Below are 16,840 nucleotides of genomic sequence, written 5' to 3'. Positions count from 1 at the left end.
TCCTGTGCCCAAGCAGTGGCAGGGTGACAAGTGTTCCCCCAGCACTGCCTGTCCTGAACACACACCATGCCAGCCCCTCCCTCCCCACCAGACGCAGCTGTAGTGTCCAACATAAGGTGCTCTCCCAGCTCCAGAAAAGGGGATCAAGAGCAAGAGCAGAGAGTACCCAGCAAGTGAGACTTTCCTGGGGACTGGGTCAGAAAGCAAGGCCCAGTCCCATTGTCAGGGGCAGGTGGGGCCCTTTGGCAGGACAAAGGTTTGGCCCCTGAATCTCCCTCATACTCAAAGGCAGAAGAGCATGCAGGCCACTCACCTCACCAAAGCCTCCCTTTCCCAGCACGCGATACTGGCGGAAAGTGTTTTTAGTCACTGGCTGCCTGTGAACAAAGCAGAAGAGGCTGGCATGAGATGGGAGGGGGAGCAGTGAGGTACCAGGCTGCATGGAACAAGTCCCCCACCCTCCCTGGTGCAGCAGGCACACCTGGCCTGAGCTAGCTGACGGAGTCAGGAACTCAGAGTGCAGAGCCAGGGTTCGCCATCACAGGGAAAGCAGGGCCCTATTACTGCCTTAATTAAAGCCGGGAAAGGGCTCCGTGAGTGCTGAGGAGAACAGCGCCCTGAGCTGATGTGAGGTAACAGAACATCTGTTCCCACTTGATTGGCTTCGGCCAGAACTCAAGGAAGGGCTGCAGGTTCCCTTCGAGCAGCACCTCCTAGCCCCGAGCCTGCAGGGCCCCTGGGCTGCAGTGCCCCCGGGCTGCAGTGCCCCCAAGAGAAGCAGGGACAGAGTTACCTTTCCATCCATTTCCACTGCAGGAAGCGGTTGAAGTAGATGCTGTCGAGGTAATCGGCAAAGGGAGCCACGCTCAGATAGTCATGGATGAGCCTGGGAGAGAGGGGCAGCCAGTCAGTTATGCTTCCTGGGCAGGAGGACACTGTAAATGCTTTCCGAAGGATGGAGCAGCTTGCCAGCCCAGACTTGGGCCCAAGACCCCTCTGATCTAAGCAGTAGCTGGCCTTCCCCACAGCTGCACCCAAGACGAATGAGACCCTTGCCCCCTCCTAGCAGGGCAGCCAGGCATTGCCCCAAGCACCCACCAGCACCCCAGGAGAGCTCTTTCCCACAAACTCCAGCCCTTTGGTCCTGACATTCAGTAATCTGCAGCCACTGCAGGAAGAGGAAGCAGACACTGGGGATGACATCGTCCTGTGGGGAAAGCAGTTTACGGAGCTGGGCTGGCACTGCTCAGATCCAAGCATGGCCCCTGTGACCAGGTGCTGGCTGTGCCATGCACACGAGGAGGATGTGGTGCTGTCTGCCCCTTGAGAGAGAGTCCTTAGCAACGGAGCCCCCTGCAGAAGGCCCACGCCCAGACATTGTAATCAGCTGCTGAGGCACCGTTGCTATGTGCAGGCGGGGAGATCGGAGCAGGGTCCACAACAGGCCACACTGGGAACCTGTCTGAACCATTACTGGCTCCTGAGGCTAGTGCCAAGGCTAGCCCACAGAGCGATGAGCCCTGCAGAAAGTGTCTGGAGTGCAGATGACATCAAGAGCAGCAGATGGGCTCTTGCCTTTTCAGGGGCTGCCAAGAGATGGCAGGGCCCAGACTGGAGACTCCTTGTTCACACAACGCCATTGGTTATGTTCCATAAAGGCAGCGGGAGCACCTGCTGCTAGGCCCAGTATTCAGTCAGGCAACGTCTGAGTTGGACAGCATGATGGAGGAAGGCGAGAAGGACTGGCCTGCTTAACAGTTTCCTTTACATACTTACACGGTACAGAACTCCAGGCACCATCACTGCGGTTCCCCCCAAGCAAGCAGGCCTCAGGCCCCTGCACACCCCACCTCCTGGAGTCCCCTGGACTCACAGTTTCTACCATGTGTTCACAACAGCCACATCCAGATGCAGACAGCGTTAGGCAAGCAGAACTTTTGACACTTGGTCTGTCCCAATCTCAGCCCAAAGAGATGCGCTGGAGAGCCCAACAAAAGCCACAAGCAGGAGGCCAGCAAGTCCAGGGCTGACCATAGGCGATAGGACAGAATCCACGCAGGATGGTGACTCGAACACCAGTAAAGACAGAGAACACAAGAGAACAGAGATTCCTGCACCACCTTGTGGCCTTCAGGGACCCCTGAAATGCAGGAAACGCAAAAGCTGGCCTGCACTCACACTTCCTTCCCCCATCAGTGCTGGCTAGACTCAGCCTGCTCATTGCAAATGCAAATCCCTCTCCCTAGCATGGATAGCTAACAAGACTCAAATCCCAGGAGCAACCCAAATTGCTCCTGCAAGGGACGTATGTTGATGGCCACACTGGACTCAGCCAATTACCTGTAATGTCCGTTCCCCTGGGAATATTTACACTATCCAATGTAACCTCTAGCCAGGCCCCGGGGCCCCTCCCCAACTTACTTGGTTGATTCCTTGAAGAGCTCCTTGCATGGCTCCTGCTCCAGCCTCTCAGAACAGGTGCTTGCCAGCTGCAAGGGAACTTCAGGCACATGATCCGCACTCTGGGAAAGGAGGGGCTGTGTCAGACACAGGAAGCTGAGCCCCAGGGTCCTCCATGGGCTGCAGCCAGGGGAATGGAATCCACAGGAACCCAGCACAGGTCTCGGCCTGCCCCCAGGACACTTAGAGCTCAGGCACATTTGTTCCTGGGGTAGTGGAGGGACTCTGCTCCCTCCTCCCTGACTGTAAGGGGATGCCCTGCATTGGGGGTGGCTGATGCTCTTTCCCAACATGCAGTGAGCATCTGGGTGCTTATGCGGCCACCTGCTTCCCAAGTGTCCCTCTTATACATGCCAGCATGGAGCCAGCAGCTCAGCCTCTGGAGCAGCCTGCTCAGGTCACTTACCTTGGGGTTTAGGTAGCTGTCAATCAGGTGCTGCCCACACTCCTTCCGCTTCTCATCTGGAGTCACTTCATACTCTGCCTGTACAGAGAAAATGAGGCTGGTAGCAGTCCCCCTTCTGGGCATGGAGACATGCAGGAAGTGCGTGCAGAGGGCGTGCCACAGAACAGCATGAATGATCCGCCTGCCATCAATAATCCCCCTCTCCCCATTACTGGCACATGGGGCTTCTGCACACTGCCCCCAGCCTCAGGGCACAGCCCCAATCTTTCCAGAGACCTTTACTGAACAGCAGCTAACAGACTCTTTCCCCAGGGAAATGTTGCAGCATAAAGCAGAGAAGCAGTCACTATGCTGAGGCAGGGGAGGAAGGGCCAAGGGTTCAGGTCTCCCCACACACTCAGCCCTAGATTTAGCAACACACTGAGGGCTCTAGGCCAATTGGGCCTTGGCCCCCGACTCTCCGAACATGGGTCACAGCGTCCTGGAGGAATTTCTCACACAGCTCTGTGCTTACCACAGCATCCAAGAACCTGACACAGCGTGACAGCTCAGGCCGCGTCTCGCAGAACTGCCGGAAGAGCAGACGCCCAATCGGCTGCTTCTCACAAAGGCTGCGATAGTCCCGCTCTGCAAATGCAAAGGAGGAAGTGAGCCACTTGTCTCAAGCGTAGGTATAATCAAAGCCCAGCACAGCCAATGAGAATTCACAGATCAGGCCAGTAGGGTTCACTGCGACAGTCTATTCTGACCCCCTGTTTATACAGGCCAAAGAATCGCGCCCCGTGATTCCTCTATGGAGCCCATAACTTGCAGATGAACTAGAGTGTAAAAAGACATCCAGTCCTGGTTAGAGACCCCACCTGACATGAGCCTAGGTCAAGCTGCTCCAACAGGCAAGTCCCTTCACTGTTAGAACTGTGTGCCTTATTTCCTCCATTAATCTAATCTGGATAACTTCAATACCCAGCCACAGGATCTTGGTCTGCCTCAGTCTTCTACATTACAGAGCCCTCCTATCAAAAATCTTTCCCCCATGGAGAGATTTACTGTCCATGGTCCAGTCACCACAACTCTCTCTTTGATAAGTTCAACATATTGAACTCCTTAACCCTTTCCCTGTACAGCAGGTTTTCCAAACCTCAGTTCGCTCTTGTAGCTATTCTAGAAACTTTCACAATTTGTCAACATCCTTCTTAAAGTGCACACACCAGAACTGGACTCTATTCCACTAATGGTCTCACTAATGCTGTATACAATGGTAATGTCACCTCTCCACATCTGCTTGATATTCCCCTGCTTGTACATCCAAGCATCACGTTAGCTCTCTTAGCCATCGCATTAAACTGGGAATAATGTTCAGCTGGTTATCTACCATACCGCCTCCCCCGCCCCAGCCACCAAGTCCTTTTCAGAGCCACAGGATTCCAGGATAAAATACGGTCTATGGTCCTTATTCCTAGATGTAGGACTTTGCAGCTGCCCATAATAAAACACATTTGTTCATGCCCCACTTACCAAGTAATCCAGATCACTCAGTATCAGTGACCTGTCCTCATCTTTATTTACCACCCTGATCAATCTTTGGGCCATCTGCAATTTTTTTCTTTATTTCTTTTTGAGTCTGCAATGACTTTATATTTTCTTTCAGCTCATTGGTAAAGATACTGGTGGACTGAGAACGGATTCCTGCAAGACCCATTAGAAACGTTGCTTATTCCCCATCCACCAGTAATGTTTTAGAGCCCGCACTCAGCCATCAGGGACCGGGACACCTGGCCACCCCCAGCCTGCAGGGGGCTCCATTTGCCCTCGTGGTCTATCCGTGGTCCAGGCAGAGCAGAAGGACCTGACTCTGCTCACACTACAGGGGTGAGTGCGGTGGCCTGGAAGGGACATGCGCCCTCACTAAGGGAGGTACTGGGGGGAGGGGGAGAATGCATCTCACTGTATTCAGCACCTACCCCCTGCCACTCCCCAGGACAGAGGTCCCCGCCCTCCTTCATGGCAGGCATATTGTAGGCGTTCCCCTCCCCTGTGCAGCAGTTTCTCCTGAGGAAGCTGCGGCTTCCTGAGTGGTGCAGAGCTCAGAGACAACAGCTCCAGCGTGGCGGGGGGGCGGGCACACTGCTGCCTCCCTAGCTCCACTGTTTCCTTCTCATCGGAGTGAGCTCATTTCCCCACAGAGGAGTGAAAGGTTTGGTGCCTGGCAGGGTCAGAGACTCCCTCGCTGCCATCACTGGCCCCAGCACGGCACAGGCCTCACTCTTGCAGGCCTTGGCATGACCAGTGCATGCAGAGAGGCTGGATTTCTGCAGTGACCTTTTTAGCTCAGTGATGTAGAGGGGCCTGTCCACCCCCTTGGGTTGTGTGGGGAGGGAAAGAAGAATGCCCATACCTGGCCTTGAAGCCATTAGTGAGAGGGGAAAATACGGGAACCACTGCTGGAAACAAACATGCTGACCCATCCTGAACATGGACTGCGCGTCCCCCTCACCTCTCCCCAGGGGGGCAGCAGTACCTCAGTCCTTTAACTGTAAATGAGAAGGAGTCTCTATCTGGAACAGATCTACAGCCAGTAAAGCACAAAGCTGGAGTCCAGCAAAGGGAGGAGAGGGGGCAGGGGGAACGACCGAGCAGTGGGGACAGGAACCAGGTCTTCCCAAGCAACGCCTTGGCCAGATGTGCCAGAGGACAGTGGAAAGGACATTTAAACTTTGACAGCCAGCCTGCGTGAACAGGCAGCACAGCAGCAGGTGACATGCACTGCTAACAAAATGCCTCGTAATGCCCACTGAACAGAGGTCTGAGCACCAAGGCCAGCTGAAGGAAACGCTCTGCTCAGTTTGCAGAGCAGTCAGAAATGCAAACACACACAGGGATGGCTACGGAACAGGCTAGAGACGAAGGCAGCCACCATCCTCAGCGATGGGGGCAGAGCTGCTCCAAAATCTCAGCCTTTGTTTTAAAAGGCAAACAGGAGAATTTGATCCTAAGTTCACCAGTTGCACCCTCCACCCCCAGTGAAAGGGAGTTGTGGGGAAGGGCAGGAGTGCATCACACAGGGCAGGGCGAGACGGGGTGCGATGGAGTTGAGCTAGAAGCTTGGAGCTCACACACAGGATGGAAGTTAGAGTAGGCCCCCTGTTGCTCTAACTTCCGGCGGGGCCTCACACTCAGGATGAGGGAACCACCCCCAGGTCTCTGTGGCCACCACCATCCAGTGTGCTCATACACAGTGCAGAATCATGGCCCAAGTTTACAGGCCTCTTGGTTACACAGAACCTTCCTAATGTGACCTGAATGCACCTGATACAGTGACATCTGCCCTAGCCTGCAGACAGCCTGAAACAACAGCTCAGGAGGGTGAACTACATAATTCATCTCAATTGGCTGTTAACGCTGAAACTTACGGGTGACAACTTAAAATGTGACTTCACTATTTCACTACTATTCATCTGTAAGGCTTTTATCCCAGTGTCAAACAGCTCCAGTGCCCAAAGCTCCAGCTGCCCCCTACTCAACTGCCAAAACCTCCAGCTTCCTCCATGGCTCTGATGATGCAGTTATGCAATGTCAGTACCAAACCCTGAAGCACCTCAGGCACTGAAAACATGGGGACAGCATACAATAAACTGAACTGAATATCAGAACAAACCACCCAGCGCTACTGTATCCACTGTGACTATCTCAGCTGCAGTTCACTGAAAAGCTGAATCAGAATGAAGCTGCACCAGATCCCCAGGGATGGTGGTGAAGAATTTAGGCCCAGCTTGCCAGGGAGCATATGGGCCTTGGCCATAGGAACCCACTTCTCCATCTATGTAAGGGGCAGCCCTGAAATGTGATCTGGGGCTCAGTGACACCCTTTGGGCTATGTTTACATGAACAAGAAAGTTCCTGTCTCTGGGGAAACCTCTAATGGTTTAGAGCAGTGGCTCAACCAGGGGTACGTCAACACATCTAGGTGTTTGCCTAGTTTTACAATAGGTTACATAAAGAGCACTAGTGAAGTCAGTACAAACTAAAATTTCATACAATGACTTGTTTCTACTGCTCTATATACTGTGCACTGCAATGTAAGTACAATATTTATATTCCAATTGATTTATTTTATAATGATATGGTAAAAATGAGAAAGTCAGCAGTTTTCAGTAATTGCGTGCTGTGACACTTTTGTATTTATGTCTGATTTTGTAAGCAAGTAGTTTTTAAGTGAGATGTAACTTGGGGGGATATGCAAGACAAATCAGCCTCCTGAAAGGGGTACAGTAGTCTGGAAAGGTTGAGAGCCACTGGTCTAGAGGACCCTGGAGGACCTTGCTGGATGTGTCCAGCTGGCTTGGAGAAAGCATGACTTACCAGCATTCCCCCTTTCTCTGCACCCAGATTCTTACTACATCTGGCAGATCTGTGCCCCATACACACCACAGTGCCCCTAGTTTCTCCCATGACACAGTGAGACTCACAAATGCAATTAGGCAGAGCTTGCAGGACAATGGATGAACAACTCCCCGCCAGGCAACTAAGAGTCATCCCAAGGAAGCCAACCACGTATATCCGCCAGCCGCATATGCAAACAGGGCAGGGGACAGCACTTGACATCCAACAAACAGCTACTCCTCACCGAGTGCTTGCCGGAAATCTTCACACAGGCTGATGTGCGGGAACTGCAGCATCTGGCGCCATTTCTTACTCTTGCCCTTCCTGTTCCCTCCGCCGCCTGCAGGGGACAGAGAACAGACATCACAATGAGGCAGCCACAAAAGAGACCAAGCTAGAACGTCCGACCTAGCAGCACAGAGAGCTGGGAAGGAGAAAACCCCCATGCCGAGCTACTCCCAGCCAGCAGGAATCAGGGAATGGACTCCCTGGAACAGTCACAAGGCTATGCACCTTGGGGACCTGAGCCCCATGCTGTGGATCTAGACAGCAATGGTGCCTTTCTCCCTGAGTGACAGGACACCGCCTTGCTACTAAAGGAAAGTTAAATCACTCCAGCTCATAAGAGAGGAGCAGGAAGTCACTGAATCAACAACAATGAGCTCTTCTGTCCAACCATTTCAAAGGAGTTATCTGCATTTACAGATGGGGAAACTAAGGCACAGACTGGAGAAGGCCTAAGAGCACCTGTATCAGCTGAAGTTCTAGCTCCCAGGCCTGTATTCAGACCCCCATCTCTGAAAGTAAGCTGAAGGATAACATTTACCCGGTGCTGCAAAGGTATGAAATCCCCAGCTGCAGAATTTCCTGCCTAGCACAATTAGAGATGTTCATGCTACCTAATCTTCCAAGGCTAAATATATTCACTACAGGGAGGCAACATGCTAATGAAAAATGCACGTGGGACTGGGAGACAAGAATTTCTGCTCTAATCCCAGCTCTGCAGCCAACTCACTGGGTAGCCTTGGGCAAGTCGCTTCAGCCTCCCCACCTGCAAATGGAACTAACTCCTCCCTCCAAGGTAGGGAGCAAGAGTTAGTTAATGTCTGGAAAGCAGGATCCAAGTGCTAGGTATCATTACAGCATCAATATTGTTAAAAGCAGATTGGTCTCTTAGGGTCAATTGCTCAGCGCCGTAGGACAGGACTGGGAAGCTCTTTAAATACTGTGTATACAATACTTTATATAAATGGCAAGTATTAAAATGCTGCAGGGTAAGATATCCACTCTGGAAACTAGCCCACAGCACACCTGCCTCTCCTCCAGGCCAGCCAAGGTGCACTTGGGCTGTGTTCAACCCCTCAGCCAGACCCAGCTGATTCAGGCACAGAAATGGGACTCTTCCAGAAAGGGGAAGATGTTTCATTCTGATTGATCCATCAGCTAGTGAAAAAGCAGCTGGCAGCAGCACACCAACAACTGCTGAACACATGAGCCAACCCCTAGCGTTGATCCTGGCCAGTTTGCACATCCCCCGCCAGGCAGATTTCCTGCAGCCACCACTGGGGGGGCCTATAAGAGACCATCTGGACAGGACAGGGCACTTACTAAGTACACAGACAAGAGCCGTGGCGGAGGGGTGGGGAGAGGAACTGTACCCAGCAGAAAATCCCCAGGTACAGTGCAGGACCAAGTGCCTCCAGCTCTGGCCAGCCCTTGGTATTGCTGCTGTCAACAAGAGCTGTTTAAATCAGCTTGCCTTCTCTGGGGCAAAAAGAGAGCTTCCCCCAAGCTCACTTCCCACAGACACCCAACACTGAAAGCTTCAGAGAGGCAAACATCCAGAGGAGACACTGCTGCCTCCAATAATAGGGCACGAACCACCAGCTCAACACACTACGTGGGCTCTGGATACAGCGAAATTCCAGCCCAGAGTGTCTCATGCAGCCACGCAGGCTACAGCAGGCTGGAGCCCAAGGAGCTGAGCACCTGGTGCACGTGCCAAAGTTTGCTGCATGTTCTATGGGCAGCAGCATTGCATCTGCCCAACATCAGCAGCTCTGCTGTGCAACTAACTATACAAACCCAGGAAGGAAGTGACTCAGGGCAAGCAGGAGTGGGAAGGAGCCAGCAGCACAGACACCTTCTTCTCAGCTGCAGCCTGCAGTGACAGGACATGAAGGACTGATCAGTGACAAAGGCAGGAGGGGGATGTGGGCCACAGAGCCAGGGAGAGCCCACCTGCCATGCAGAGGGTTTGATGAAGGGCAGACCCAGAACCCCACTTCACGTGGGGGGGGGGGGGCAGGAGAAGAGCTGCAGAACTCATGTTTCCTTTGACTTGTTTAGAGAAGGAACCGTAGCAGCAAGGCATTCACCCCCCAAGCTCTCCCCTTGGTTACAGCAAGCAGCTGGGTGCCCAGCTGAGCTCTAGCTGCCCTCCCTGCACAACTCCCTCACAGCAGCCAGCAGTGGGGGCAGTTCAGCTAACAGCCTGTGCCTTAAGGGGGAAGAAGCCAGGGGCAGGCCATTCTCCAGTAGGAGCTCTTCCCCACCCAAAACCTGAAGGAGCTGAGCTCCAGGGCACACTGCCAAGTTGGCCTATTTTCAAAGGCATCTGGGGCAAGAGTGGGTGAGCGATGGGGAGTTAATTTGGGGGAGGGGTTGATATTGTAGGGAATAGCTTTACAGTCAGTGGGCCAGATCCTCAGCCCCTCTTGGCTCCTGGCCCTGCTGCAGCAGTGCAACGGAAACTTGAAGCGCTCTTCAGGCAGCAGCTGAGGATTCCCTGGAGTGCACTGTTACACAGGTGTAGGACAGCGTCACCCCACCCCATCTGCATCAGTGTAAGTGGGTTCCAGGGAGGGCTGGACTGGCTAGCTCAGGCTGCTCTCACTTGCAAGCGGGGCTTTGCAATTTGACCCCCACGATAGGGGGATGTGGAAAGGTGGTACACCCAAGCAGCTAGCCCAGCATCTTCCATTCTCTAATCACGTACATTGCAAACTCTGGTTTGGTGCTTTCCATGGTTCTAATAAAAGACTGTATAGCACATTAACTCTGCTGCTGTGCTTAACTGCACCCAGTCGCCCATGGAAAGTGACTGTTAATAGCAGAAGCAGAAGGGCCGGCTAAGCTCCTTGCTGAATAGTTGCCCAGAACCGAGGCTGTGGCTCCCCCATTTCCCCATGTGTGAGTAACTGACTCCAGTCTCTGGAAATCAGCAGTTTATGGCAGTCAGTGCAGGAGCAGGGTTCCTTTCACATCTCTTGAGTCTGAGAGCAAGATAATTGCTGCCACCTAGTTTCCTCTGGAACTGTGGCCACTGGGAGCTGCGGGCGGCCATGCCTGCAGACGGTCAAAGTAAACACTGTCTCGCAGCCCACCAGCACATTACCCTGACAGGCACAGGTTGTCCACCACTACTCTGGAGGTTTTGATAGCATGTCTCTTCAGACACTGGATCCTTCCATATCTAAGTCCAACACTAAAGCGATTTCAGTTTCCCACCTCATTGGCGCATAGCTCTGGGATTACCCAGCCTGAGTCTTCTACCTTCCCTGGGGTTTCTACCCCAAAGCTGATTTTCAAGTAGCTTGAGGAGTTTCTCTGCCCATGTCCCTATTCAGCTTTTGTTTTTCCCCAAAAACCCTCATCTTCAAAACCTTTTCATAGACTTCAAATCCAGCAGGGGCCATTCTCTGTTCACTTGGTCTGACCTCCTACATAACAGAGGCCAGAGAATTTCACCCCCTATTCCAGCAGTGAAGGGAATTCTTCTTCTTCTTCACTCAATAAGTGACACTATTGAGCTCCATAACATGGGGTTGAACTAGATCTCTTTTAGAAAGACAACCAGCCTTGATTTAATGGCTTCACGAGATAATGAATTCACCACTTCCAGTGGTAAGCTGTTCCAATGGCTAATCCCCCTCACAGTCAACTTGCACCTCTAGCCAGCTCCACGTTTCACACAATTCTGTTGCTACTAGCCTGCCACCCAACCCAGAAGTCCTGGAATTCAGCCTCAGCACCTGGCAGAGCCTGCTCCGTTTTGCAGAAGACTGAGGCCCATGGTCACTATAGGAGTCAGCAAAGGAGTGGGACGTGCACTTATAAAGTTTTGGGGTCAGCACTGGGGTGGAGAGGGCCACTACAGAGGTAGTTGGATTGTCAGGCTGAAATCTACCATTTTGCCCAAGAGACTGCAGAGCCAGGCTTTGCTCCTTTGCCTTTATGACAGCAGTAGCCTCTGGGACAGGCTCTAGAACCACTGAGATCCACAGTGTGGTGTGTAAATGGCTTTGTTGACAGAGGAATTGCTGCCCAGAGATGCAGAAACCCTAAAGGGTCTTGAGTTCCTGGTGCAACACAGGCAGTAAGGAACAGTGGCAAGTAGATAGGTGCGCCAGTCTCACAGCCACTTGAGTGCAGGACTGGACACCAAGTTCTGGGGCTTCATTTACGGACAAGTTTATCCTACCAGCCCTGTAGAGTTCACCAGCCTCTTAATCAGTGAAGTCCACAATCCTCGGGGTTCAGAATGACATACAAGAAGTCTAGAAATCAAATTCCAGGGTCCAGGCTGATCGTTGGCAACAAAGGCATCACCAGGCCAGATCATACCTGCAGTCCATCTAGTCCAGTATCTTGCCTCTGACAGGCCAACACCAGACACCTCTGGGAAGTTAAAAGAAACCCAGCAGTAGCAGAAGTGAGGTAAACTACCTACCATGTAGGTCTCATCCTAGTCCCTAACAAGTTTAACCCTCAAAGCATTTTTATCCCTTCCAAACTCTGTTTGCATTAACTGTTATAACTGCATATTCTTGTAAGCCATATACATGACTAGTCATGTCCGGCTCTTGCTTTTCTCTGCATCAACAGATACGATGCCCTATCTGCGCATCTCCTTCAGTAACCACGTCAGGGCAGCAATCTAGAATCAGAGCATCCAACAGCATAAGATATTCAGACTCTCTAGTATCTCAGACTGTGATGAAGAAACCAAAAGCCAGCTGTCCTCCAGGACTGAAAATACATCCGAGGAAATCTAATAATGCCCAGCCCACAGCAAACCCTCAGTGAGTAATTCTGCCCCATAGCGCAGCTAGCGGATGAAGAGAGAGTCTCCACAGTTACCACTGAATGCAGGTTGAGATCTGGATCCATACTAAATAAGGATAAGGCCAACAAGGTTGAGGGTGACTACACAGCACCAGAATTTCACTGGTAGCTGGTTTGTGCATCCATCAAGGTACAAGTGGTGAAGACAGCAATGGGAAGGGCAAGAGTGAACACTAGGCACTACGTGCAAGCTTCTCCTGTGCCACCTGTTGAAAACAGCACTATTGCTTCTCCTTGGCAACTGAGCGCATGCTTGGCCGCAGTGGCACTGTGAGCCAGGAAGCTTTGACCTGCATACTTGTCCTCACCGACATCCCAGCCATTTTCAGACCATGCAGCAAGGCCTGTGAAGAGTTGCACAGGGCAGAAAACTTACAGGGAAAGTGGAAGGGAGGGAAGAGGATCCTCACACCTCAGATTAGAAAGGGGTCTCCTGACAACATAATCAAGAGCTCTGTGAGGGAGAAAGAGCGGGAGGTTTGCAATGATGACTGAGCAGATGCATGCTTCCAGTGGGCTGCCAGTGACAGTGGCCTCTCTGCTTGTACGATTAAAAGCTCAGACTAGAGAGAGCACTGCCAAGAGTGCTGGCCAGTCGTCCGCCCTCTTCCACCTCATACAGCCTCTTCTCCACATTCATCTGACCAGGAAAAAGTAGGGTAAGCAGTTGGCTTCCTTCTCTGAAACTGACAAATCTAATTTGTGTTGGTATTTCCTCTACCGGAGCATCCCTAATACTTTTCCCTTCCTTACCCACCCCAGAGATTCGGGGCATTTAGTTATAACCTTTCTAGGACATGCACAAAAACTAAAGACAACGTGATAAACTAGGCACAGCACCACCTTATAGCCTCCCCAATGGCAATCCTGGGCTGAACGCAGCCAGGCTGTCCAATCCAGGACCTGGCAGACCAAGGAGAGGGAAGTCAAGAACTTTTCACCAAAAGTACCCCGCCCTAGGCTTCTCTTGCTTAAGCCATGGGCCTGTGAGCTTGTGCACTCCTGGTGAACATAGCTGCTGTGGAATCATACAAGGACAAAGATAGTCTCTAAAGGAGGCAAGACCCAAACTGTCCAGGGCTTTATAGGTCAAAGCCATCATAAACATCCCATGGAAATGGGCTGCTAGCCTGTGTAGGTCACAGAAAACCAGTGAGAGATGCTTCCCCTGGGAAAGTTCATAAGCTGCAATCTCCAGATGAGGCACTGTCAACGAAAAAATCATATGATGTAAATAAACCTCTCCTTGTGTTACTATCAGCACTCAGAGTTATCAGAAGAGAAAGAATCTCTAGAAGTCAGTTCACATCTGGACACGGTTTATGCATCTTGCTCAGCTGGTAAAATGATAGTCCCACTCTGGAGTTCAGTGCTCCAGTGTTTGGGTGGCACACGTGGCTGGAGAAGGGTTATTTGTTTAAAAACAACATGTTCCACTAGACTTTAAGATGTCAAACATTTCCACTTGTCTCAGGCTTAATAAAACCTTGTTTACCCACTGGAGAGTTTGGGCTGAACAGAACGTAACAGGCTCCTTTGAAGATGTAGCCCATGTATAGCTCATTCCAGTGACCCAACTCCGAGATGACAGACCTAGATACCTGCTGCTAAGTCCCTCACCCAGACTCCAGGCAAAAGTGATGAAAGGTTTTCTTAACTGGCACCTGGACATCCAGCAGCAAAGGATCCAACAAGATGCCAGGTTGTGAACCCAGGTAACAAGTGCCAGGCTGACACCCACACTCAGGGGCGTCACTCAAATTTCTCCGAAAATCTCACCCAGGTTATCCATATACACTCCAATCTATTGGACATGCTCAGCCACACCCAACATAATCCATTCTCCAGACTCCCTTCCTTCTGTCATTTAAACACAGGTCCCCTCCCTACATTGTCTCCACTCTCAGCAATTTCTTTGCCTTTGGAACCTTCTCCAGCTCTCTAAAAAGTGCCACTATCCACCTCATATCCCAGCATGACCAACCCTTAGGAAAGGTTTTTCCCCTCAACATCCCTGACTGGTTTTGGGTCTAGGACCCAGATCCCTCAGCACAATTACCCTCTTTTTGATAGTGAAGATGCTTAATTCAAGGCACATCCTTGATCCCCAATACAGCCCGACAGCCTCCAACAACTCCCTTAGCTAACTCACCCTGATTCTCTTCAGACACCACAAATGCCCCTCTCTCTGCCTGCCCCAACCATGTCAGCTTGTGGCTAAAGCTCAGCTTCCTGCGTACATCTCACAGGCAGAAGCTTGTGCAACAAGAGCTTCCCCCAGGCCAGCCACTCTGCCTTCCTCCTCCACTCCGGGCCTCCCAACTGCCTCCACTATCAATAACCCTGTCACTGACCCCAAGTCCTCTCCATACGTCTCCTGCAGCAGAAACACTGCTTCTCACCAGCCCCACCGCAGCGCCCACACATGCCACAGCCACATGCCCAGGCCTTAGCTGGGCCTCGGAGATTGCCGCTCCTGTATGTGCTCTGTGGCTTGGCCAAAGCCAAACCATCCCCGACCATCTCCCCTACCCAGCACCCCTTTACCCACTGCCCCGGGCCTCCCAGACCCCCACCGCCCCCCTTCACACCCACCCCCGGGCCTCCCACCCACCACGCCTGCTCCCCCTTCACACCCGGTCCCGGCCCCCCCCCCCACCGACCCCCCTTCACCCCCCCCGGGCCTCCCACCCACCGCGCCTGCTCCCCCTTCACACCCACCCCCAGGCCCCCACCCACCGCCCTCCCTTCACACCCACACCCACCCCCAGGCCCCCACCCACCGCGCCTGCTCCCCCTTCACACCCGGTCCCGGGCCCCCCCCCCACCGACCCCCCTTCACCCCCCCCGGGCCTCCCACCCACCGCGCCTGCTCCCCCTTCACACGCGGCCCCAGGCCCCCGCCCCCACACGCGGCCGGCGAGCCCCAAGGCAGCGGGCGGGGCCCGGCCGCACCTTCGCGCGCCTTGAGCAGGACCGTGTTGGCGACGATGTTCTCCAGCTCCATGGGGCCCGGGGCGGCGCCGCCTCCTCCCCGGCCGGGCTCGCGACGCCTCCGGCTCCGGCTCCGGCTCGGCGCCCGCCTCCGCCGCCGGCCCCGCCCCGCCCCGGCCGCTCGCCCCGCCCACTGTTTACCTGAGCGCAGCAATCGCCGCGCACTCGCCTCCCGCGCCGCCCCCTCATTGGGCCGCACGGCGCACGGACCCCGCCCCCTGCGCGCCGCTCCGCTCCTATTGGCCCATAGGTGAGGGAGGTGTACAGGGGCGGGGACCGAGAGCTGTGTGTGCGTGTGTGTGTGTGTGTGTGTGTTAGCGCGCGGCGATTGGCTAAGCCTGGCCCCTGCAGTGTCAGAGGAGTCTGATAGGTCAGGAAGCTGCCAATCAGCACAACGCAATCTCAGCGCTTTCGCGGATTGGACGGTCATGAGCTATGTGAGGAAGGGACCCCGCCTACCAGGCGGAGCAGACACCTGATTGGAGGCCCAGCTGCCACTCTGCCGCGATGCGGGTGTGACAGGAGAGAGCGGGCAGGCGCACCCCCCAATAGGAGCAGGGGGAGGCGGGCACCTGGGAGGCGGGCCGATTCACCCGGGCGTCCGGGGCCGCAGCCCCTGCACCGGCGGCCTGACTGGGCCCGGCCCCGCGCTCCCCGCGCTCCGGGCCGCGGCCGCTCCAAGGGACGGGTGAGTCCCGGGGCTGCCCCGAATCCCCCTCTTCTCTCTGCGGCCACCGACTGACCCGGCTGCTGCTCCTCCGAGACCACAGACTGTGCGGGCGGGAAGGGGCCTCGGGAGCGTCCAGCCCAACCCCTGCCCGGAGCAGGACCGGTCCCGACTAAATCATCCCGGCCAGGGCTGTGCCGAGCCTGAGCTTAAAAACCTCAAAGGAAGGAGATTCCACCCCCTCCCTGGGTAACGCATTCCAGTGCTGCACCGCCCTCTTGGTGAAATAGAGTTTCCTAATATCCTACCTAGACCTCCCCCACTGCAACTTGAGACCATTACTCCTCGTCCTGTCCTCTTCTACCACTGAGAACAGTCTAGATCCATCCTCTTTGGAACCCCCTCTCAGGTAGTTGAAAGCAGCTATCAAATCCCCCCTCACTCTTCTCTTCCGCAGACTAAACAATCCCAGTTCCCTCAGCCTCTCTTCATAAGTCATGTGTTCCAGTCCCCTAATCATTTTTGTTGCCCTTCGCTGGACTCCCTCCAATTTTTCCACATCCTTCTTGTAGTGTGGGGCCCAAAACTGGACACAGTACTCCAGATGAGGCCTCACCAATATCGAATAGAGGGGAACGATCACGTCCCTCGATCTGCTCGCTATGCCCCTACTTATACAGCCCAAAATGCCGTTAGCCTTCTTGGCAACAAGGGCACACTGCTGACTCATATCCAGCTTCTCGTCCACTGTCACCCCTAGGTCCTTTTCCGCAGAACTGCTGCCTAGCCATTCGGTCCCTAGTCTG

The 16,840-nt window shown here is 53.7% G+C and overlaps 1 protein-coding gene across 1 annotated transcript in view; it reads right to left on the bottom strand.

Moving 5' to 3' along the window:
* The window catches only part of GRK6 (G protein-coupled receptor kinase 6), a 31,398-nt gene extending 15,957 nt beyond the window's left edge, over positions 1-15,441 (bottom strand). Inside the window, exons 1-7 of the mRNA XM_074960132.1 lie at positions 15,329-15,441; positions 7,491-7,586; positions 3,381-3,493; positions 2,867-2,944; positions 2,422-2,522; positions 794-886; positions 314-377 (exon numbers count right to left, since the gene is read on the bottom strand). Coding sequence (XP_074816233.1) covers positions 314-377; positions 794-886; positions 2,422-2,522; positions 2,867-2,944; positions 3,381-3,493; positions 7,491-7,586; positions 15,329-15,380 — 597 coding nt within the window. The 5' untranslated portion in view covers positions 15,381-15,441. The remainder of the gene's footprint in view (positions 1-313; positions 378-793; positions 887-2,421; positions 2,523-2,866; positions 2,945-3,380; positions 3,494-7,490; positions 7,587-15,328) is intronic.
* Positions 15,442-16,840: the final 1,399 nt, after the last annotated feature.

The sequence above is a fragment of the Natator depressus genome, chromosome 8 (genome assembly GCF_965152275.1).
Source record: "Natator depressus isolate rNatDep1 chromosome 8, rNatDep2.hap1, whole genome shotgun sequence".
NCBI classification, from domain to species: Eukaryota; Metazoa; Chordata; order Testudines; family Cheloniidae; genus Natator; species Natator depressus.
The sequence above is the reverse complement of the archived record's forward strand: the minus strand, read 5'-3'. Positions and strand labels throughout refer to the sequence as shown.